The sequence below is a fragment of the Ochotona curzoniae genome, unplaced genomic scaffold (assembly GCF_017591425.1).
Source record: "Ochotona curzoniae isolate NIBS_2020 unplaced genomic scaffold, NIBS_Ocur_1.0 contig_1274, whole genome shotgun sequence".
Taxonomy (NCBI): Eukaryota; Metazoa; Chordata; class Mammalia; order Lagomorpha; family Ochotonidae; genus Ochotona; species Ochotona curzoniae.
Window position 1 is genome coordinate 8,539,502 of NW_024465023.1, and position 22,901 is coordinate 8,562,402.

Sequence of the window (22,901 nt, forward strand, 5' to 3'; positions counted from 1 at the left end):
TATCTATTACGTGTGAGGAATGGCAAAGAAGTTAGTGGGGGGAGCAAAGGAGCCAGATTGAGCAGGGTCTATTGAACCACTGTGAGGGCTTTGACTTTTATTCTAAGGGGAGCCAGAGGAGGGTTGAAAGCAGAGGGGGCCATGCTCTGACTTCAGATGTAACTATTTTCCTCAGGCTGCTGTGTTAGAAAAGAGACTCTCCATGTGAGGACAGAAGCAGGAGTCCAGGGAGGAGGCCGCTGCCGCAGCCCAGCCAGCCATGACAGTGCTGGCAGGGGAGGTGATAAAGAAGTCGTTAGATTCTGGAGATGTTCTAAAGATAGAGACTGGGTGAGTTCACCAAGAGAGAGAAAAAAATAAAAGTCAGCTAGCGAAGAGGCCCAAAGATGGGGAAGAGCTCAGATTCCTGAGCAAATGGGTGACGTGGTGTGTGACTCTGCTAAAGGAGTTCCTATTCTTGTAGGATTGGCTCTCCACAGTCTCCAGAGGCTAGTCCAGCTGCAACAACCGGGGTTCTCCAAGAGTGCTAGGAAGAAAGGAAGCGTGAGGAAATAAATTTAAGCGTGGTCAAAGTTTCCTGCCAAATTCTATTATTTTTTTTAACAATTTATTTATTTTTATTGGAAATCCTGATCTACAGAGAGAAGGACAGACAGAGAGAAATATCTGACATCTGTTGATTCACTCCCCAAGCAGCTGCAACGTCTGGAGCTGAGCTGATCCAAAGCCAGGAGCCAGGAGCTTCTTCCAGGTCTCCCATGCGGCTACAGGGTCCCAAGGCTTTGGGCCATTTTCTACTGCTTTCCCAGGCCACAAGCAGGGAGCTGGATGAGAAGTGGAGCAGTTGGGACACTTGAACCAGCATGTTCAAGGTGAGGATTTAACCACTTGGCCATTGTGCCAGGCCCTTCTGCCAAGTATTAAATCAACTTGCTGGGTCTGGTGCTGTGGCCTCTTGTCTGTGACACTAGCATCTCCTATGGGCACTCATTTGTGTTCCACCTCTGATCTCGCTCCCTGCTAACATGTCTGCGAAAGCAGCTGAAAAGGATGCAAGAGCTTGGGCTCCTGTAACCCAGATGGAGACCCGGACAGAGTTCCAGGTGCCTGGCTTCTGTTCTACCCAGCCCAGCCCAGCCCAGCGTTTGTGGCCATGTGGGAGTGAATCAGCCAGCAAATGAAAGATCTTTCTCTATGTGTGTTTCTTTCTCTTTCAGTAACTTTGCCTCACAAGCAAACAAAAGAAAATTTTAAAACAATAGCAACAAAAAGATCACTTGTTGTGGACCTATTAATTATATTCTTGGAGACAGATGATTGATGAAAGGGGGCGGGGAGATGGGTGGATGGATGGATGCCGCTGGTGAAGCTTTTCTCATGTGTGTTCACAGAGGAATATGACTTAGTAAATTTAAGATGTACTATAATAAGGGAAAAAAAATTAGAAACAACCCAAACATCCATCAACAAAAGAGTGGTTATACACACTGTGATATATCTACTCCACAGGATATGACTCGGCAATTAAAGGGAATAAATTTATGTGGCCAGCGTCATTCTGACAGCAAAATGAGACAAAGACAACAAGAAAATTATAGATCATTATATTCTAAATATAGATGCTAAACCCCACAACAAAATAAAAGTAAATAGAATCCAATAATATGAAAAAGGATCGTATACCATGACCAAGTGGGGTTTATGCCAACAAGGCCAGGTTGGTTGACAAATGAAAGACAATCAGTGGAATACTCCATATTAAAGGAATAAAGGACAAACAATGATCTTGATAAACACAGAAAAAGGCATTTAGCAAAATTAATTACCCTTTCATGATAAAAGCACTTAACAAACTAGGAATAGAAGAGAACTTTCTCGATCTCTTAAAGTTTTTCCTCTAAGGATCAAGGATGTCCCCTCTCAACACTTCTTTTTTTATTTGTAAGAAAGGGCAAGAGACAAGAAACAGAGGCAAAGGGAGAGAGGGAGAGGGCAATGAAGAGAGGGCGAGGTGGTGGGGGAGAGGGACAGACAGAGAAACGAAGAGATTGCATCTGCTGTTTCATTCCCTCAAATGGCTGCAGCAACCAGGGGTCTGGAGGGTGTCATGAGGCTAAGTACTAGGGCCATCTTCCACTGCTTTCCCAGACTCATCAGCAGAAAGCTGAATTGGAAGTGGAGCAGCTAGGACCTTGAACCATCACTCAAATATGGGCTGTCAGTGTCTCAAGTGGCAATTTAACCTGCAACACCATAATGCTAGCTCTCACTCTTACACTTCTATTGAACATTGTACTGAAAGGTAATTTGTTGTATTAGCCCCTTTTTTGTTTTTATGACTAAAATATCTTAAAAGAGCTTCTTGGGAAGGAACGTTTATTTTTGCTGATACAGTTTCACATTCTGATATTGAGCAGCCTCATTGGGTGAGGCTGGAAGAAGGTAGAGACAATCAAATGGAAAAGTCAGGGAGAAGACAGGGAAGTCAGGCTGAACTTGGCTTAGATAACCAACTCTTTTGAAAAACTTCCTTCTAAAGGAAAGCCCCTCCCCACTATGACCTACGAGGCCCACCCCCAGACATTACAATTAGCTCAGCTGACCCTTAAGACAAGACTCAAACGTCTGCAGGAGTCTGGCGAGTCATACCTTGTTCATAACTTAAGGTGAAAAAAAATGCGTTGGAATAAGTAAATCTATCTCTATTTACAGATTTATGATCTCTCTCTCTGCCTCTCTGATCATTTAAATATTTATTTATTTGAAATGAACAGTCACAGAAAGAGAAGGGGAAAGACATAGAAACAGGATCTTCCATGTGCTGGTTCATGCTCCACATGCCCACAATAGCCAGGGCTAGGCCAAGCTGAAACCAGGAGCTCAGAATTTCATTCAGGTCTCCCACATGTATAACAGAGGCCTGTGTACTTGAGCCATATTCTGCTACCTTCCCAGGCTCATCAGGAAGGATCTGGATCAGAAGTAGAACAGCCAAGTTTCAAAACAGCACTCTGATTAGGATGTTGGTATCACAAGTAGTGGCTTAACCTGCTGATCACAATGCTACCCCTAACGTGATCTTGTACATAGAAACAAAAATTAAAGATTTATCTATTTTACTTGAAATTCAGAGTTACACAGAGAGAGGGAGAGACAGAAACAGAGATCCTCTATTCACTGGTTCACTTCCTACAACAGCCAGAGCTGAGCGGGCCTCTTACGCAGGTGCAGGGCCCCAAGGCTTTGGGCCATCCCCCACTACTTTCCCAGGCCATAATCAGGAATCCGGATTGAAAATGGAGCAGTTTAGACTCAAACCCATGCTCTCATGGGATGCTGACATTGCAGGCTGAGGATTAGCTTACTACCACACTGGCCTTCAGAAAAATCTTAATTAACAGTAGAATCAACCCTCGATTCACGTAAGAGGTTCTTTAAAATGTTCATGAAAAAAATAAAAGATGTTTATTTGGGGATCAAAAATGAAACTTGAGACCAGTACTGTGGAACAGCATATTAGGTCACCACCTGCAGCAACAGCTTCCCATACTGGAGTGCTTGTTTGAGACCTAGCTGCTCTGCTTTAATCTGGCTCGCTGCTAATATGCCTGGAAAGGAATTGGAAGATGGTCCAAGCGCTTGGCTTCCTACCACACATGTGGTAGATCCAGAAGGAGTTCCATGCTTCTGGCTTCAGCCTGGCCCGGCCTTGGTTGTTACGGGTTATTTGGGGAATGAAGATTTCTCTACCTGTCTCTCTCTTTTCTCCCTGTCACACTTTCAAATAAATAAAAGAAATCCAGTAGCTGGTGTGGTATAGCAAGTAAAGCTGCCACTGGTACTCACATGGGTGCCAGTTCCAGTCCCAGCTGTTCTACATCTCATCCAGCTTCCTGGCACCTGGCAAAAAGCAGCAGAGGATAACCAAAGTGCTTGGGCTTCTGAATTCACAGGGGAAACTCCTTGCATTGGCCTGGTTGATGGGGTCATTTGGGAAGTGTACCAGAAGCAGGAAAATGGCTAGATCTCTCTGTCTTTGTAACTTTTTCAAATAAATAATTCTTTACAAAAAAAGAGATTCATATATAGTTTGTTTTCATGATACAGAATTTCCATGAACTTTCTGAAGACCCCTTGAATATGCTCAGCAAGGTTGCAAGATACAAGATTGTGTATGACATGGGAGCATCCCAAAGTTTAGCATATACAATAGTAATGAACAAAAGTGGAATTAAGAAAACAGTCCCATTTATAATTGCATTAAAATGAATATCTAGTAATTAAGTTAACAAAATATAGGCAAGACTCATACACTAAGAACTATAAAATATAATTGAAATAACTTAAAGAAGAGCTAAATAAATGGAAAGACACTACGTGTTCAAGGACTGGAAGACTTTTTACAGTGTTAAGATGACAAGATTTCCTAAACTGATCTACAGATTCCATGCAGTCCTAGCCAAGTCCCAGCTTGCTTTTTCGTAGCAGCTGACAAGCTCATCCAAAAATCCACATGGAAGTACTAGCAGCCAAAAATAGCTAACAGTCAAGAAAGCCAAAAACAGAGCTGGAGGACTCATATTTCTCAATTGAAAAACTACATAGCTACAGGAATCAAGAGTGTGTAGTACTGGCATTTTAAGATAGATATATATGAAGGGCACTTTACAGTTTGTGGAAAGGGGATGGCATTTAGCTTAGCAGTTTAGATATTAATTTAGTAATTTGCATTGGAGTACCTGGGTTTGATACTTGGTCCCTGGCTCCAGTTTCCTGCTAATGCAGACTTCAGGTTGTAGCAGTAATCAAGTGATTAAGTTCTTGCCACCCATGTGGGAGACCTGAACCAAGCTCTCGGCTCCTAGCTTAAACCCTTCCTGGTCCCAGCTATTGTGACCATTTGAGAAATAAATCAGCAGTTAGGAACACACTTGGCTGTCTATCTGCCTCTCTCTTTCTCTCCAGTGTCGGGGGGATATATATATAGATATGGATAGAGATAGAATCATATAAATATAATACTTACATATTATATTACTTTAAAACATTATTTATTTATATTAAATTTTTTTTTAATCGGGAAAGCAGATTTACAGAGAGGAAAAAGATCTTCCAACTGCTGGTTCACTCCTCAAATGGCAGCAAAGGCCAGAGGTGAGCTGATCCAAAGCCAGGAGCCAGGAGCTTCTTCCAGGTCTCCCACACAGGTGCAGGGTCCCAAGGCTTTGGGCCGTCTTCGACTGCCTTCCCAGGCCACAAGCAGGGAGCTGGATGGGAAGAGGGGCATCCAGGACACAAACTGACACCTATATGGGATCCCACCATTATCATTTGAAGGAGGAGGATTTAGCCATTGAGCCATTGTACCAGGCCCGAATACAGGGTTTCTTTAGGGGGTTGATAATCAAACTGTTCCAGAAGCAAACACAGGATAGGTGCAAAATCCTGGACTTTACCTTTTAAAGGCATGAATTTTGTGTTATGTGAATTATATCTCAAGAAAAAGAAATGCAAATATGAACTAGGAATAGACACAACCTAGAATGTCACAGACAGTATGAGAAGCCAAGGCAGCAGATATTGTATGACTCCATTTCTATAAAGTTCAAAAACAAATTAAAAAAAACCCCTCCAGGATCATCTAGTGTTTAAGGGCATATATGTATCAACTAAATGAGTAAAAATATTCATGAGGTAGATGAACAAAGAGCAGATATGAGAAGGAAGGAAGGAAAATGGAATTGGTGCAAAGTAAATAAGGCAAAAACTAACATTCCACAAAAATAAACACAAACTATTATAGCATCCTTTGTGTTTTCTGCAAGAAAAAAGAAAACCACCAAGAGTTGGGTTCTGAGAGCAAACATTTGACTCTAGCCAGGCTTTGGTTGATGCTTCTCTCACTAAGATGAGTGAGGAACTGTCCCACCCCGTGACCTCCACAGTCCCTAAGAGGCAGAGACGGTCCTAACACTATGGGTGGGATCCAGCAGGTTTAGTACAGAGGGAGAGCGCATGGGAAGAACCAACATTGGAGCTGAAGCTCAAATTGAGGGCGAACAGAGAGGAGAGGCGGTCTGGACACCCCACCCTGCTCCCGCCCCTGTCTACCCCAGGCCTGGCCTGGCCCCCGCTGATTCTCTTATCTGCCCACTCCCAGTTGCCTCCCTGCTGGCTGAATGTTGCCACAGACTCCTGGGCCGGCACCCCCTCTGCGGGCATGGGGGAGGGAACAGGTTGAAGCCTGGGCCCAGAGCTTCCGAGTTTCCAGCTCTTGATGGAGGCAGGGCCCTAAGGCACCCCACTCTCTACCCTTTACTCCCTTCCTGAAGTCCCTTGTTCCCCATCAGAAATGAAGAAATGGGTGTGAGTCCAGTGGCCAAACATTCATCTTAGACATGCCTCAAGCCAAGCCTTCCCTTTGAGGACAGATTTTTCCTACCTTGCCCCCAACATTGCAACTGCTATTTCTGATAATACCATGATGAGGGTTACCATTTACAGAACACACCATTTATGGTGTGCCAGGCAGGCGCTGTGCTAAATGGTTACATTCAGGGGGCAGAGGGCAGAGCTATGACTTCACCCATTTTTCAGATGAAGCAACTGAAGCTCAGAAGGTGGTTTTACCTGGGAACCATACAGCAAACCAGGGTGAGAACTGAAACAACAACCTAGGGAATTGGGCCAATATCTTCACTTTATTTATTTTGACATCTACTCTTGGTCTGGAAGATGGGGGCAGTTATATACAGTTCTGCCACAAGGACCTGGTAAGAATGGGATACAATTATGAATGGAGACAACTTAGCTCAGTGCCTGGGGTCAATTGGCAAACCCTGCATCTGCTATTACTCTATTAATACTAGTGTGAGTTTTAGTATCAAATCTTGTATTGATGGAGACCAGCACTGTGGTATAGTGGATTAACCTGTATCGATGGCATCCCATATAGCTGCTGATTTAAGTCCTGGCTGCCCCACTTATAATCCAGCTCCCTGCTAATGCACCTGGGAAAATAGTAGAAAATAACCCAAATTCATAGCCCCTGGCACCCACGGAAGAGATCCAGATGGAGTTCCATGCTCCTGTCTTCAACTTGGTCCAGCCTCAGCTGTTGCAGTCATTTGGGGAGTGAGCCACTAGTTAAAAGATGTCCCATTGTCTCCCACCCCAACCCCAACTCTGCCTTTCAAATAAAATAAGTTATTAAAAAACATTAGTATTATTGCTGTTAGAATTACAGTAAACTGGGGCTGGTATAATGAGTGGTTCAAAAGGCTAAAAACTTCACTTTGGCATTAGCATTCCATATCAGTACCAGTTCATGTTCCGGCTGCTCCACTTTGGATCCAGCACGCTGCCTGGGGCCTGGCAAAGCAGTGGAGGATGGCTCAAGCCATTGGGACGCTGTACCAATGTGGGAGACCTAGAAGAATCCCTTGGCTTCCAGCTTCAGATCAGCTGAGCTCTGGCCATTTCAAACATTTGGGAAGTGAACCAACAAATGAAAGATCTCTCTCTACCTCTCCTTCTCTCTATATAAAATCTGCCTTTAAAAAAAAAAAAGGATTTGTTTTATTTTGATTGGAAAGTCAGATATCCAGAGAGAAGGAGAGACAGAGAGAAAGATCTTCCATCCTTTGTTTCACTCCCTAAGTAGACACAATACCCGGAGCTGAGCCAATCTGAAGCCAGGAGCCAGGAACTTCTTCCAGGTCTCCCATGCAGGTGCAGGGTCCCAAGGCTTTGGGCTGTTCTTGACAGCTTTCTCAGGCCACAAGCAGGGAGATAGATGGGAAGCAGGGCTGCTTGAATTAGAACCAGCATCCTTATGGGATCCTGGCACGTGCAAGGTGAGGACTTTAGCCCCTAGGCTACCACTCTGGGCCCCCCAAATCTGCCTTTCAAATAAATAAATACATAAACCTTTTGGGAAAAAATTAAACAGTTTTAGAATTAGCATTAAATTATATTAGTGTTAGACTGTGATTAGTACTAAATAATATTAAAATTAGTATCAATATTAACATTAATGCTAGTGTTGCCATTGAGGTTAATCATATAAGCATTAGTGCTGCAACTAGTAGTGGCGTAAGTTAGAAAGGACCAAATGGGGCCCGGCGCGGTGGCGCAAGCGGTTAAGGTCCTCGCCTTGCACGCCCGGGATCCCATATGGGCGCCGGTTCTAATCCCGGCAGCCCCGCTTCCCTTCCAGCTCCCTGCCTGTGGCCCGGGAAAGCAGTCGAGGACGGCCCAAGGCTTTGGGAACCTGCACCCGCGTGGGAGACCCGGAGGAGGCTCCTGGCTTCGGATCGGCATAGTATCGGCCCGTTGCGCTCACTTGGGGAGTGAATCATCGGACGGAAGATCTTCCTCTCTGTCTCTCCTCTCTGTATATCCGCCTTTCCAATGAAAAAATAATAAAAATAAATCTTTAAAAAAAAAAAGAAAGGACCAAATGCTACCTATTATACACAGTAGGTAGTAAACAATTAACAATACTTAACATTTATTGAAATTTCAGATACAAATGAGTTACAATCCCCTACTATGGGACTAAAATTCATTCGGCCTGCCCAATCAGCCTCCCAGAATAGTCACCATTATGACCCCATTTTATGGATGAGAAACTGAGGCCCAAAGGGGAGAAGAACTCACTCTAAGTTTCCCCAACCAGCTGGGCCTAGGGTGGTCTATGAACTAGGGCAGGCTGGCTCCACATCCTTGCCTGAAACCATGGCCACTTAAGTCACAATGTTTTTGCCTTCCTTAGTTCGTTCAGCTTCTTGCTGCTGAATGCTCAGCATGAGGCGTGGCACAGAGCAAGAGCTCAGTAAGTGGGAAGTTGTGGCCTCACTCTCTCTCCTCCCCAAAACTCCCATTTTGCCGGCAAGAACACTGAAGCTCAGCAAGGTACATTACATGAGATGGATGAATGTTATCTGACAGGGCTAGCGAGTGAGCGGCCAGATCCCACTGACTCAAAGCTCTGTCCTTGCCCTCTCAGTGCAGCTTCCTATGCTTCAGGATGCTGTGACCGTGAATTGGGGAGTCTTACTCCCTGCTGCATGACACCCAAGTTGGATAGCTATCCTGTGTGTGTGGGGCGGGGGGTGATTTTATAGGGCAAAAGTGCTCAGAACAGATGAGGCACAGGTGGAGATGAGATGCCAGTTTTTGTTGTTGACACTTAGCGGAGGCAGGGCAGGAAGAAAGAATGGGGTAGAAATGCATTGACCCACTGGGGGCTAAGGGCAGGACCCCAAGTCATGCAGATCCACATCAGTTGGCATCCCTCTCCTTCGCTCTCACCCCCCATCTAGCATTTCCCCAGGCTTACCCCAGTCTGCCTGCTGGGGTCTCACAGGCTTCCTCAGACTGTCTCTAATCTCCCTGCCTCTGTCCCTCTATAACATCACCTCTGTTTCCCTTCTCAGTCCCTCTACCTGTGTCTTCTCGCATTTTTTGCCCCTCCTCCTCTTTTTGCCTTTGCATTTTTTTCCCCTATGCCTTCTGCCTCCTTCTGCCTCTCCATTTTCCCCTCTGTCACCCTGTGGTCTCCCAATTTCCACCCCTCTCCACTTCTCTCTATTCCTGTCTGTCTCTCTGCCTCTCAGTCTCTATGCCCTGCTCTTCCCCACCCTTACCTACTCTTCAAGGATATAGAGGAACCAGTGCCACCATTGACTTTAATTTCCCGCCTCCAATGTAGCATGGCGGGCAAGAAGCTGAGGCCACTGTCACTGTCCCTGGGTGGCCCCCCTCCTTGCACCCTGCCCCCCACCCCCAAGACAGCCTGTTACTGTGGCGCCAACAGCCACAGTCGCCACCATCTGATAAGACTTATCTGCTGCCCCAGGGCAGGCCAGAGCTGGCGCAAGCCCCAGTGGGGCACTGAGCAAGTATGCCCCTGCCTCCTGCTGGCCCTGGTCCTTAGGCTAGGTCTGGCTCATTAAGTAAGGTATCGCATAGCCTCTGGTCGAAATCCTGCCACACCTGTGTGAGCCTCATCTGCTTACCTGCAAAATGGGTGCAGTTGTATCCTTCCTCTCCATTCAACCAGGAGGACTCATATGTGAGGGCCCAGCCCAATGCTGCGCAACACACAGTATGAGCTTTACTCACTGAAAAGCCTATGCAAGCATGAAACCATATCTGCTATTTTCATTGCCTTGCTGGACACTGAAGTCCACGGGAACCCAAGTCCAGCAAATTCTAAGGATCCATGGGTGGCCAGGTAGGGAGGAGGAGGGCCCCCAGTGCCCAAGAAGTGCCCCACATACAGGGGGCACTCCCCCTCCTCTGAACTGCCCCACCCACTAGGGCATTAGCCACTCCCTGGGGAGGAGGGAGAGGGGAGGGAGGGAAGGAGAAGGGAGGGAGGGAGGGAGGGAGGGAGAGAGGGAGGGAGGAAGGGAGCCTCAAAGGCCAAGGCCAGCCAGGACAGCCTTTGGGATCACACTGAGCTCAGCACATCCCCAAGGCGGCTGAATCCTCTGCAGCGAACAGCCCAGGTCAGTCTCAGCCCCCCAAACAGCCCCCCAGCAAGGCGTACCCCGGCCTGCTCCCCCCAACCTCATGGCTACTCCCCCAACCTACCGCTAGTCCCCCAAGTGCCAGCCATCCCTGAAAGTCCTTCACAGCTCCTCAGACCCTCCTCCACTGTCTCCCACCCTCATCTCCACCTCATATCTTTCCCTCCAAAGCCCGCTTCTCCTGCCCTGATTCCCATCCTCTCTAAGAAATTGGTTCCCGGATCCCTCAACTGTGCTTCTCCTACCAGTCAGACCAGACTCCTCTGGAGGCCAATTCTGTGTCCCCATCTCCAATTACGCCTTTGTCCACCAAATCCTATCTCTGCTCCGAATCTGACTTCCATTTACCTAAACTTGCCTCTGTCCTCCAGAGCTTTTCCCAAAATCTCACTTTTGAAGTTTTTAAGGCTATTTCTGCTCCTACATCCCTTATCTGTGCCACAATACCCTCATCTTTGCCCAAGCCACCTCTGGTTCTCCCAACCTGCCTTTAACCCTCAACTTTTGCCTTTCAAATACAATAGCTGTTCTCTCTCTTCTCCCTCATTCTCCCAACCCCCTACGTACCTGCTAAAATGTCTTCAATGCTCCAAACAGCAAATCTACATCCCCAAAATGTGCTCTGGTAGAACCCTCATAGCTGCCTCCCCAAACTTCAGCCCTAAAACCCTATCTCCGTCCACCACCTCACCCCCGAAACCCTCTAGCCCCAAATATTCTTCCACCCAGGTTCTATAATGGTTTCTCAAACTCTTCTTGTATTTCCATAACCCATCTCTAACTATTGGTCATGTTTCAAACTGCCCAAACGCATCTTTGACTCCATACCATACCACTTTCTGCTCCAATAAAAACCTCTAGGCTCCCCTACTTTTCTGTGTACCTTAGATTTGCTCTCTGATCACCAAATCATATATCTAACTTCTGTATCTCTAACTTCACCTCTTAATCCTCAACTTCATCTCTATTTTTCTAACCTCTTCTGAACCCCAAATGTTTCTGAACTTCCAAGTTCCTCTAGCCCCCTATTTACTTCCCCTACACTCCATGACTGTGCCCCAAGCTTCTCTGCCCTTAACTCCACGAGACCCTCAAACTCTACCTCTAAACTTCTAAGTTGCATATCGCTCCCCAGACCCTACCTCTCTGTTCCATCAGCCCCGAGACCCTCCCTTGAGGGCCAGGACAGGAGTGTTACCTGGGGTAAGGGGCTGGGAGAGTTGAGGGTGCCGGCTGCTGCCTGTTGCAGTTGGGGTAGCACTTACTCTAGTGGAGCAGCTGATAAGGACTTTCCTATCCCTCAGCCTTGAGATAAACTTTATCTCTGTCCAGAGGGTGATAACTAGATGGGGGGGGGAACTGGGCCCCTGCCATGGGAGGGGTGGGTAACTCTGCACCCACCAAGGAGGGGGGCACAGGGGAGGAGGTAGTACAAGTGTAGGGAGATTGTGAATGGCAAGATGACACTTAAAGGATAAGGGAATAGTAACAGAAAGCAAGAGTTGCCCAGTAAGACAAGAAAGGAGAAATAGAGATGAGAGTAAGAGAAACAGAAAAGCATCAAGAGACATAAAAGAAGACAAGAAACAGAGAGAGCACAAAGAAAAATAAGAACAAAAGAGACAGTAGGCAGCAGAACATAAAACTCAGGAGTAGAGGAGGGAGAGGGCCATGCATGTAACAGGTACCACCATGCAGAGTCAGAGAATAGCAGAGAATCAAAGACAAAGGTGAACTAGATGGCAACTAGGATGGGAGAGCACACATTGTTTTGAGGAACAGTCAATGGGAACCCTGGGCCCAATCCTCAGGCTGTCTACACCAACCAAGGTCATGGGCGGGGGGGCTTGCTCCACCTATGTCATTCCACTGAGCAGACAGGGAGACCACAGTCTTGGCAAGGGCCAGGTATCCCAACTCCTCTTTCAAGGATATGTGCAGCAGAATGAGGTTAGAGACATGTGAATAGTAAGATAGGCACAGAAATAAGAAGGAAGAAAACGGGGAAAAGACAGCAGGCAGAAACACACAAAGGTGGAAAGAGGCAGTTATTCAGAAAGATGAGTAGATAGGGAAAAACACGAGTAACAGAGAGATAAAGGGAAAGAAGACAGAGAAATACAGGGAGACCATCAGCAAGACAGGGCCAGAAAAAGGAAAGGGATGCATTTGACATTCTCAAAACCGTAAGGAAAAGAGAGGGCAACATACAGCACAGAAGCATGGAAACATAAAGGAGAAATACAGTCAGACTTCGGGAGGAACCAAGCCGGGGGAGAAAAGGAAACCCAAGGAGAAAGAGAGATAGAGAGGTGGTGACCCAGAGGTAATTCAGAAGCAAAGAACCACTTCATGGGACTGTCAGTATCACTCCCTGTGATATAGCAGACAGGGAAACTGAGGCGGACAGATAAGCTGGCAGGTGCCTGAAAGCAGAATCATGGCCACACTTCCACCTGTCATCCTCTTCAGAGGAAGCCAGTGGCCTTGGGGTGATTTCAAAAGTTGGGCGGGGATAGAAGAGATAAGCAGTAGGGGGGCTATTGACACCCCCCCAGCAGGGAGGAACTGAGGGGCCCTCTGTCTGCAGGCCCAACGGAGGTGGGGGTGAGGGGAGTCAAGTCGGAAACCATGGGGTTTCTGAGAAAGCCAGAGGGCGAGATGCAACAGATAGGGGTGAAGTGAGGGAGCACAAGACGGTGAGCCCCAGGTCCTGGGGGTAGTCAAAGGGTTCAAGGGATGCTCATTTTGTACCCCACCTGACCCTCATGAAGGCTTTGGAAGGGGAGAAGATTGGGGGCAGGGAAAAATACAAAGAGGAAGTGGAGAAGAGAAGATGAGGAAAGGGAGGAAGGCATGAGCAAAAACGCAGGGGAAAGACGGGTGAAGAAACAGGAGGGGAAGAGAAGGGAATAAAGTGGGGTGGGAGAAGTAGAGCAGATGGAGAGATGGGAAGGAGGATGCTGAGGTACATGGAAAAGAAGGTGAAAGAAGGGGACAGGGAAAGGGTTAAGGAGGGAGAGGAAAAGGGCAAGGAGAAAAGCTGATGGGAAAGTAGGTAAAGGAAGAGGGAGAAGAGCATGGGAGAAATGGAAAGGAAGAAGAGGAGAAAGAAGGTGGTTAAGAGGAAGGAAAAGAACGAGAAGAAAGGAAGCAGAGGAGAGTAGAGGTGGAGGGAGGAAAGAGGAAAGACAAATGGTCACATGCACAAAAAAGTAAAGTGGGGAATTAGGAAGTGTGAGGATGTAGTGAGACACTAGACTAGGAAGGGAGGAGAGGGAAGGTAACAGGAAGCACAGAGAGAAATAAAGAAGGTGTTGCAGGAGGATTCTTGTGTCAGACACTTTTTTCTGTCCTCACAGGGACAAGCCCAGAGGCCCCATGGAGTTCCCCGGCCTGGGAGCCCTGGGAACTTCAGAGCCTCTGCCCCAGTTTGTAGATCCTGCTTTAGTGTCCTCAACACCAGAGTCAGGCACCTTCTTTACCTCTGGGCCGGACAGCTTGGATGCAGCAGCCTCCTCCTCCAGCCCAAGCACAGCCACTGCTGCAGCCGCTGCACTGGCTTACTACAGGGATGCCGAAGCCTACCGACACTCCCCAGGTAACACCCCTGGCTTCAGCTGGATACCTGCTAGAGTTGCCATGGACACCTGTAGCTAGACTCCCACTTGGAGGACACTATAGAGATGGCTATAAGCTTCTCATGAGCATATGTCCCTAGTCCAGACTTGGGAATTCCGAAGCTTCTCAACCTGCCACACCGAGAAGCAATAGGAGAGGTATACCGTGGTTGCCCTACTGGTCCAGAATTGTGGTATTCCAAATCCCAACAGTCACCTTCGAAGTCCATTATGATGTGCTTGGAGGTTACTGACCAGTGGGGCCCAAGATACAGGAATTCCCCCAACGGCCAGCAGCTCTTGTAATGACCTGTAGAATAGTTGGAAACTGGGCTACCATGTTGGGGCTGTTGCATGACACTGCACCTTGAAAGTGAGTTGACCACAGACTGATGCTTGTTTTTCTTCTTTCTTTCCCCTCCTTGGCCTCTGGCAGTCTTTCAGGTGTATCCACTGCTCAACTGTATGGAGGGGATCCCAGGGGGCTCACCATATGCTGGCTGGGCCTATGGCAAGCCAGGGCTCTATCCTGCTTCAACTGTGTGCCCCACCCGCGAGGACTCCCCTCCCCAGGCCCCAGAAGATCCAGATGGGAAAGGTAGCACCAGCTTTCTGGAGACCCTGAAGACAGAGCGGCTGAGTCCAGATCTCCTGACCCTGGGGCCTGCACTGCCTTCATCTCTCCCCGTCCCTGTCACCAGCAATGCATATGGGGGCCCTGACTTTTCAACTACCTTCTTTTCTCCAACTGGGAGCCCTCTCAATTCAGCAGCCTATTCTTCACCCAAGCTTCGTGGAACGCTGCCCCTGCCTCCCTGTGGTGAGGGTCTCAGAAAAGGGACAGGGGAGGTTGAGGTGGAAGGGGGTGGCTAAGCAAACTTGAGCTGAGCCTGGCTTCTTTCCCCCTCCCCTCTATTCACTCCTACCAGAGGCCAGGGAATGTGTGAACTGCGGAGCAACAGCTACCCCACTGTGGCGGAGGGATAGGACAGGCCACTACCTGTGCAATGCCTGTGGCCTCTACCATAAGATGAATGGGCAGAACAGGCCCCTCATCCGGCCCAAGAAGCGCCTGGTAAGACCCCAGATCCACTTCACTTTATCCCAGAGCAACATCCTCAGAGCAACATTCTCCTATGCAGAAACCCAAATCCCTGCTATGTTTTGGGAACCCCTGTCTTCATGCTTGAAGGAAACTACTGCCTCTACCCTGCATAGGAGGCTCTGTCCTAACCACATGGGGACTCTTGTCCTCATCCTTTATAGAAACCTCTGATCCTTTTCCAGGTACGAGTAGGGATTTTTTTTTTCCTATAGAGGAACTCTATCCCCAGCCTACCTTTAGAGACATCAAACACAAACCCTTGCCCTCAAGCTTCACAGGAACCTTTATCATTACCCTGCACAGTGGTGTTTTCATGCCTGGCTTCATGCTCAAATCACCTAGGGATATTTCAAACACACCAGAGTCTGGCTCCCTCCCCCAAGACCTGCTAACTTATTTGGATCAGAGGGCTGCCTGGGCGTCAAGATTTTTTTTTAACTCCCCAAGTGATTCTGAGAAGTGGCCGAAGTGTAGCCCCGTCACAACATAAAACAAAGCTGTCTCACCTTATATAGGAACCCTCAACTTCAATCCAGTCCTTACCCCTTGGGCCCTCTGACACGCCCTCTAAGTCCCACACCCCATTTCTACCTCCCTGGGTACTGATCTCACAGCCTCTCTTCTCTTAGATTGTCAGCAAACGAGCAGGTACTCAGTGTACCAACTGCCAGACAACCACCACAACACTGTGGCGAAGAAATGCCAGCGGAGACCCTGTGTGCAATGCCTGCGGCCTCTACTACAAGCTACACCAGGTGTTGCCTTGTCCCCCAGAGCCAAGCTCCTGCAGCCCATGTCATGCTCTCCCTCCCTACTCAGCTGCTGCTTCACCCCATCCTCCTCTTCCCCCTTTCTTCCCCCTTTCTTTCTCTTCCTTCCCCTTCTGGTTCACCTTTTTTTCTTGCTTGCCTTTTTCCTTCCTCTTTCCCCTATTCTACTCCTCCCTTCTCTATTATTCTTCCTCCCTTTACCTCCTTCCTCTCATTTCTTTTTTTTTTTTAAAGATTTATTTTTATTGGAAAGTCAGATATACAGAGAAGAGGAGAGACAGAGAGGAAGATCTTCTGTCTGATGATTCACTCCCCAAGCAGCCGCAACGGCTGGAGCTGAGCCAATCCGAAGCCAGGAGCCTCTTCCTGGTCTCCCACGCAGGTGCAGGGTCCCAAGGCTTTGGGCCGTCCTCAGTTGCTTTCCCAAGCCTCAGTCAGGGAGCTGGATGGGAAGTGGGGCTGCCGGGATTAGAACCGGCGCCCATGTGGGATCCCGGTGTGTGCAAGGCAAGGACTTTAGCCACTACGCTATCGTGCCGGGCCCTTTCCTCTTGTTTTTACTACTCCCTCTTTCCTTTCCTCATCCCATCTCCTTCTTTCTTCCCTTTGCCCCACCTCCAGTCTAACTGCCACTCTCCTGCCCCAGACCTTGGGCAGTGATTATCAGCCTTGAAAGGTTTACAAGGATTTACCAAAGATTTCTTAGAATGGCATCTCTGCCATCCCCATGGGGCCACCCCTAGTCTCTGAACCAATGAATTCCCTATTCTTTTTTTTTTTTTTCTTGTTTTCGATTCTGAATTCCCTATTCCTACAGAAAAGGAGAGGGGTGGGTCCCTGGTCCAGATGTAGACAGGCAGAGAACTAGAGCTGGGAAACACCCATGACCTCTTTTGGCAGGTGAACCGACCACTGACCATGCGAAAAGATGGAATCCAAACCCGGAACCGCAAGGCATCTGGAAAAGGGAAAAAGAAGCGGGGATCCAGTCTGGGAGGTGCAGGAGCAGCTGAAGGACCAGCTGGTGGCTTCATGGTGGTGGCTGGGGGCAGCAGTAGTGGAAATTGTGGAGAGGCAGCTTCCGGCTTAGCACTGGGCCCTCCAGGTACCGCCCATCTCTACCAAGGCCTAGGTCCCGTGGTACTGTCAGGGCCTGTTAGCCACCTTATGCCTTTCCCCGGACCGCTGCTGGGATCGCCCTCAGGCTCCTTCCCCACGGGGCCCATGCCTCCTACCACCAGCACTACTGTGGTGGCTCCACTCAGCTCGTGATGGCATGGAGTATGGCCTCCAGGGCTAGAGGTGGGGCCCTCCTCTTACAGCCAGAAATCTGTCAATTTGTACAACTCAGCCCTCTGGGCCTGACACTCCTTGGTCTGGACCACCAAAGCTTTTGTAAAATAAAATGACTGAAGTCTTAAAATTAGAGGGTGTGTCTGTGTGTGTGTCTGAATAAATAGCAGTGTCAGGCAGGATATGTAGCAGTGTCTGTGTTCTCTGACGTCAGAATGTGATGGCAATGTATGCTTCTGTGAACCTGGGTGAGAGAATGTGTGTGATACTTCCTTAATGAGGGAATGACATGCCATTGTAACAGATTACCTGGAACTACGAAGTAGTGTCTGAGTGGTTCCATAAGTCCCACTGAGAAATGGCTTAGGGGAATGGCAAGTGTCATGCCAAGTGACCGGATGAGAGTATGCGGAAGTATGTGGGCCAGAGGCTGGGGGGTGGGGTGTGAAGAGGAAGCTTGTGTGGTTATATTCATGTGACTTTGCGTGACTCTGGGTGATCTTGCAGACAATATGACACCATATGCGCTGGGCTAAATATTTTGGGAAACAAAGCACTCAGTTGAACAAGAACTGAGTGTTAGGGTGCATGGAGGGGTAACAGCATGACTGTGAGGGTAATGCATGCCAGGGTGGGTCACATCAAAGCAGTACTTCTCAGCAACTTGCTACCCTTGTGCAGGTAATGCGTGCGTGTTCAGACTGGGTGGCACATGCCATGTCACAGTTGAATGGCAGACAGGGTGAGTAACTCTGTGAACATCTGTGGTGGTACCAATGGGCCTGGTTCTTGACACTGTAAGTTGAGGACCCTCTTTCAAGGGACAGAAGACACATTCAGGTAAGGAAAGGACAGGGTCACCAGACTGGAGCTGGGGTGTGGAGTTGTTCCATGGGTCTCCCTGCTAGTTATCGCTTATCTCTCTCAGCTCGGTCTGGTCTTCAGCTCTGTGGGAAACTGAGAGAGAGAGGATAAGCAGGACAAAATGTTCTCTGGGGGTGATGCCCTACTCAGTGTCATCTCCCTTTCTAGCACTCCCACTCCTCAGGGTGAGGGGCAGCTCTACAGTGAAATCTGCTTTCAGGCTAACCAACACTTAACCTAGGTGTATTCCCCAAGCTGGACACATCCTAAGGCAGAGAGGAAAAATGGCTCACCTGAGGCCACACAGCTAGTGGCAAGAGGCCAAGCTGGCCACTCCCCAGAGCCAGCAGTACTACTTCCTGAGAGGACTCACTGTGGGCCAGGAGACAAGCTAAGGAGCTGCAGTTTATCAACACCTGAGGGAAAATACTCCGAGGGAAATACAATGATACCCATTCTATTCATCCAAAAGTGACAACTGACAATCGTGAGGATTGGAGTTCATGAGGGTGGGATGATCATCAATCCCATGTCAGCAAGTGTCACTCATACATCACTGAGCTCTTTGTCTATTTAATGTGTGTATATGTGTGTTTCTTTTTACTTGAAAGTCAGAGTTAGAGACAGAGAGAATCTTTCATCTGCTGGTTCACTCCCCAAATAGGCACAATGGCCAGAACTGGACAGGTCCAAAGTCAGGAGCCAGGAGCTTCTCCCAGGTTTCCTATGTGGGTGCAGGGTCCCAAGGCTTTGAGACATCATCTGTTTTCCCAGGCCATAAGAAGGGAGCTGGATGGGAAGTGGAGCAGCTAGGACACGAACTGGTGCCCATATGGGATGCCAGTGCCACAGGTGGAGGATTAGACTGCTGTACCACTGTGCCAGCCACATGAAAATAAATAATAATAATAAAAAAAACCACTTTTCACTCATAATAAACCTAGCTCTGAACTCGAACCTGGCTCTCGTTACAGAAGTCTCTGCCCCTCAACCTGAGAGAGAGAGAGAGAGAGAGAGAGAGAGAGAGAGAGAGAGACAAGAAAAGAAAAGAAAAAATTTAGAGGCTGACATGGTAGCATACCAAGCTAATCCTCTACCTGCAGTGTTGATATCCCATATGGGTGCCAGTTTTATCTGGCTGCTCCATTTCCAATCAAGATCCCTGTATATAGCCTTGGAAAGCAATGAAGAATGGCTATTTTTAAAGATTTATTTATTATTTGAAAGGCAAAGTTACAGAGAGAAGGACACACACACACATCTTCCATGCACTGGTTCACTCCCGCAAATGGCTGCAACAGCTGAGTTGAGCCAATCCAAAACCAGGAACTTTTCCCAGGTCTCCCACGTGGGTGTGGGGATCTAAAGACTTGGGCCATTCTCTGCTGCCTTCCCACGCCATAAGCAGAGATCTGGATTAGAAGCAGAACATGGGACATGAACTGACACCCATATGGAATACCAGCACTGCAGGCGGAGAGTCAGCCTTCTATATCATGGTTCTGGCCCTGCCCTCAGCCACTTTGGGAAACCTGATTGCAGGTAGAAGCTCTTGCCCTCACTGTTGGCAATGACCCTTGATAATGCTCCAAACACAATCCCTGATCTGATACCCTACCCTGCAGAATCCATAGGAACCCACAATACAACACTGTGCATGAACCTCAGTCTTGATCTTTTACAGGAAATCCTTGGCAGGGACCGTAGTCCTAATATTTTGCCTTAAGCCTTGACCTCATCATATACAGGGCCCTATGGCCTCACCACTCGCAGCACTTTCTGCCCAGCATTCAGGCTGCACAAGACTACTATCCTGCCACTCCACAGGAAGCCTGGCTTCTCGACTATACCTGGATCTCCACAGAAATCCTTTATTCCTTTACTGAAATGGTTGATCTGGTCTTTTATTGGAACCCCTGACCCTCCTCAGGAAATACTTCCCCTGAGTCAGTGTGGAAAGCGATCATGGCATTCTCTGTAACAGCCTTGCCCCTACAGCTGCATCCTCACCCTGCACAGAAGAACCATTCTTACTCAATGGGAGAAACACTAATCTGACTCGGCAAGAACCGCTCTCCTAACCCTGCCCAGGACTACCCCTCAGTGACTTTCAGCCAGAGCCTAGGCTCCAGGTGGGAGCAGATAAACCCTACCCTTACACCTGGCAACAAACTGACTTGCCTCTTTAGAGAAACCCACATAAACAGTGGGAAATACCTGTGTGATAGAGGACTCTGTTCTGCTCTTGTTAAATCACCTATCATCGCACTCCCCATGAACACCTGTCAGGAATCTGTGCACCAATCCCTGACCTCACTGCTAATGGGATTACCTGATTTCTGTCTCCAGGTACATTTCTCTGATCCTATACAAAGTTGATTGGTCTGAAGAATGGGAATCAGGGTAGGGAGCAGGCCTGGTGGGGGTTATTGGGAGTCACCAGACTAGGCTGCAGCTCCCACTGGTTTGCGTGAGGGCCAAGTATGAAGTAGGCAGGATTGGGCTGGACTGCAACACCCACTGATTCGTGTGGAAGACAGGGCTGGCAACAGAACTGACCCAGCAATTGCGATGACAAGCATGTACATAAGCTGATTGGGTCAACAGACTGTGCCAGACCCTGTACTGGCAAGCACACACAAGAATCAGGTCTGGGATCACCTGAGACGAAGTTTTCTGGGGATCCCTCCAACTGAACTGCTGATCTCAGAACCCCAACCATGAAAAGACTACGTCAGCCAGTGGATTCTGAAGACATTTCATCGTGCTTGGAAGGGGGAGATTGGCAGCAATTCAGAACTGTTGAACTATCAAAACTGCTTAAGCAGGACCCTCAGAGCATGCCCCACATCAGGGACCTGGGATGGGAGGCTGGGTGGGGCTTCTCCCTTTAACTCTCCCCTTACCACTGATACAGAAAAGGGGAGGGGAGGGGAGGGAAAAAAGAAGTATGTGTTCAGCATACTCCATCCAAGAACACTTGCTTGATCCAGTAGAGTAACATCAGAAGTTACCTGGCCTGGTCCACCACTCACTGGACTCATGCCGCACACAAAAGTAATACCTCTGCCTCTGGGGAAAGAGAGAGAGAGAGAGTTAGTTCTCACTTTGTAGGAGTGTCCTGGGCAGATTAGAGTAAAAAAGAAAAAGCGCCAAGGATTTACACACTAGGACAGGGATCTTCCGAATCAAAATCAGGGCTGTTCTTACGTTCCTTTTTTTTTTTTTTAAAGATTTATTTATTTTTGGGTCCCAGCAGGCAGCCTAGCACCGGGATCACATATGGGCACTGGTTTGTGTCCTGGCAGCCCCTGCTTCCTTTACTTGTGGCCTGGGAAAGCAGTTGAGGACGGCCCAAAGCCTTGGGACCCTGTACGCTTGTTAGTTTCTGATCGGATGGGCTCAACTCCGGTCACTGCACTCCACAAGCCATTCACTCCACAAGTGGCTGCAAGTGGGGCTCCCTTTGTGGGTGCAGTACCCATATGGGGTCCCTGGTGTGCGCCGAGCTCTGTTTTTACATTCTTAAGATTTTATTATTATTATTATTAGATATACAGAGAGGAAGATCTTCCATCCACTGATTCACTCCCCAAGCAGGGGGCAACAGCTGGATGGGAAGAACAACGGCCGAATGGGAAGCAGGACTGTCGGGATTAGAACCGGCGCCCATACGGGATCCCAGCGCGTTCCAAGCGCGTTCCAGGCGAGGACTTTAGCTGCTAGGCCACCTGTGTCAGGCCGTGTTTTTACATTCTTAGAGATTTTTAATTTATTTTTATTGGCAAGTCAGATATACAGAGAAGAGGAGAGACATATCTTCTTCCAACTCATGGTTCACTCCCTAAGTGAATGCAACAGCCAGAGCTGAGCCAATCCGAAGCCAGGAGCCAGGAGCCAGGAGCTTCTTCCAGGTCTCCCACATGGGTACAGGGTCCCAAGGCTTTGGGCCATCCTCGACTGCTCTCCCAGGTCACAAGCAGGGAGCTGGATGGGAAGTGGAGCTGCCAGGATTAGAACCGGCACCTATATGGGATCCTGAGCATGCAAGGTGAGGACATCAGCTGCCAGGCCACCGCGCCGGGCCCTGTTTTTACATTCTTAAAGAGCTGTTTTCAAAATAGAAGAGAAGGAAAAATACCACAGGTACCTCTCTGACTACAGAAAACGTGGACTTTGACCCTTCCCAAGACTAGTCTACTGTTTGGCAGGCAGGCAAGCAACATAACCTCAGAATATTCCTCAGCGTTTACTACCCTGTTTCCTTTGGTGTGTCTGAAGGTTTAGAAATTTTAAGATATTCCACCTGTGACCCCTGTGACCCTCCAGTGCTGAACCTAGACATGTCGGGGCAGGCAAAATAATGATAACAAGGCTACTAGATCTTGCTCAGGGGAGGAGGGGGAAATTTTTTTTTTGAGGAAGATCAGAGGCCCCACTACTGGGCGTCGGGGCTGTCAATCTGTTTGTTACTCAGCGATGCTGAACACCCAGAGCGCTTATCTCTTTGGCCCCAGCCTACAGCCTGGTAGGAAATGGTGGAGAACCAGGGAGGGAGATTAGGGCAAACCGGCCTCCAGCGGGGTTATTTAGGCACTACTCAGGGTGGAAGTTGCAAAGGTGGTGGAGTGGAGTGGGGTGGGGTGGGAAGGGGCGCGGACACAGGCACAAGTCCTTAGAGCACAAAGTTACTAGCCCGAGGGTGCAGAAA

The 22,901-nt window shown here is 48.3% G+C and overlaps 1 protein-coding gene and 1 long non-coding RNA gene across 2 annotated transcripts in view; one reads left to right on the plus strand and one right to left on the minus strand.

Annotated features, from left to right (window-relative positions):
* The window catches only part of LOC121168569, a 29,681-nt gene extending 19,476 nt beyond the window's left edge, over positions 1-10,205 (minus strand). Inside the window, exon 1 of the long non-coding RNA XR_005885730.1 lies at positions 10,023-10,205. This is a non-coding gene — a long non-coding RNA (uncharacterized LOC121168569). The remainder of the gene's footprint in view (positions 1-10,022) is intronic.
* Positions 10,206-10,410: 205 nt separating this feature from the next.
* Positions 10,411-17,459, plus strand: GATA1 (GATA binding protein 1). The gene is made up of 6 exons (XM_040998802.1): positions 10,411-10,517; positions 13,901-14,139; positions 14,595-14,978; positions 15,088-15,233; positions 15,893-16,018; positions 16,934-17,459. Exons 2-6 carry the CDS (start codon positions 13,920-13,922, stop codon positions 17,303-17,305), a joined length of 1,248 nt encoding a protein of 415 aa, XP_040854736.1. The 5' UTR covers positions 10,411-10,517; positions 13,901-13,919; the 3' UTR covers positions 17,306-17,459.
* The last annotated feature ends 5,442 nt before the right edge of the window (positions 17,460-22,901 follow it).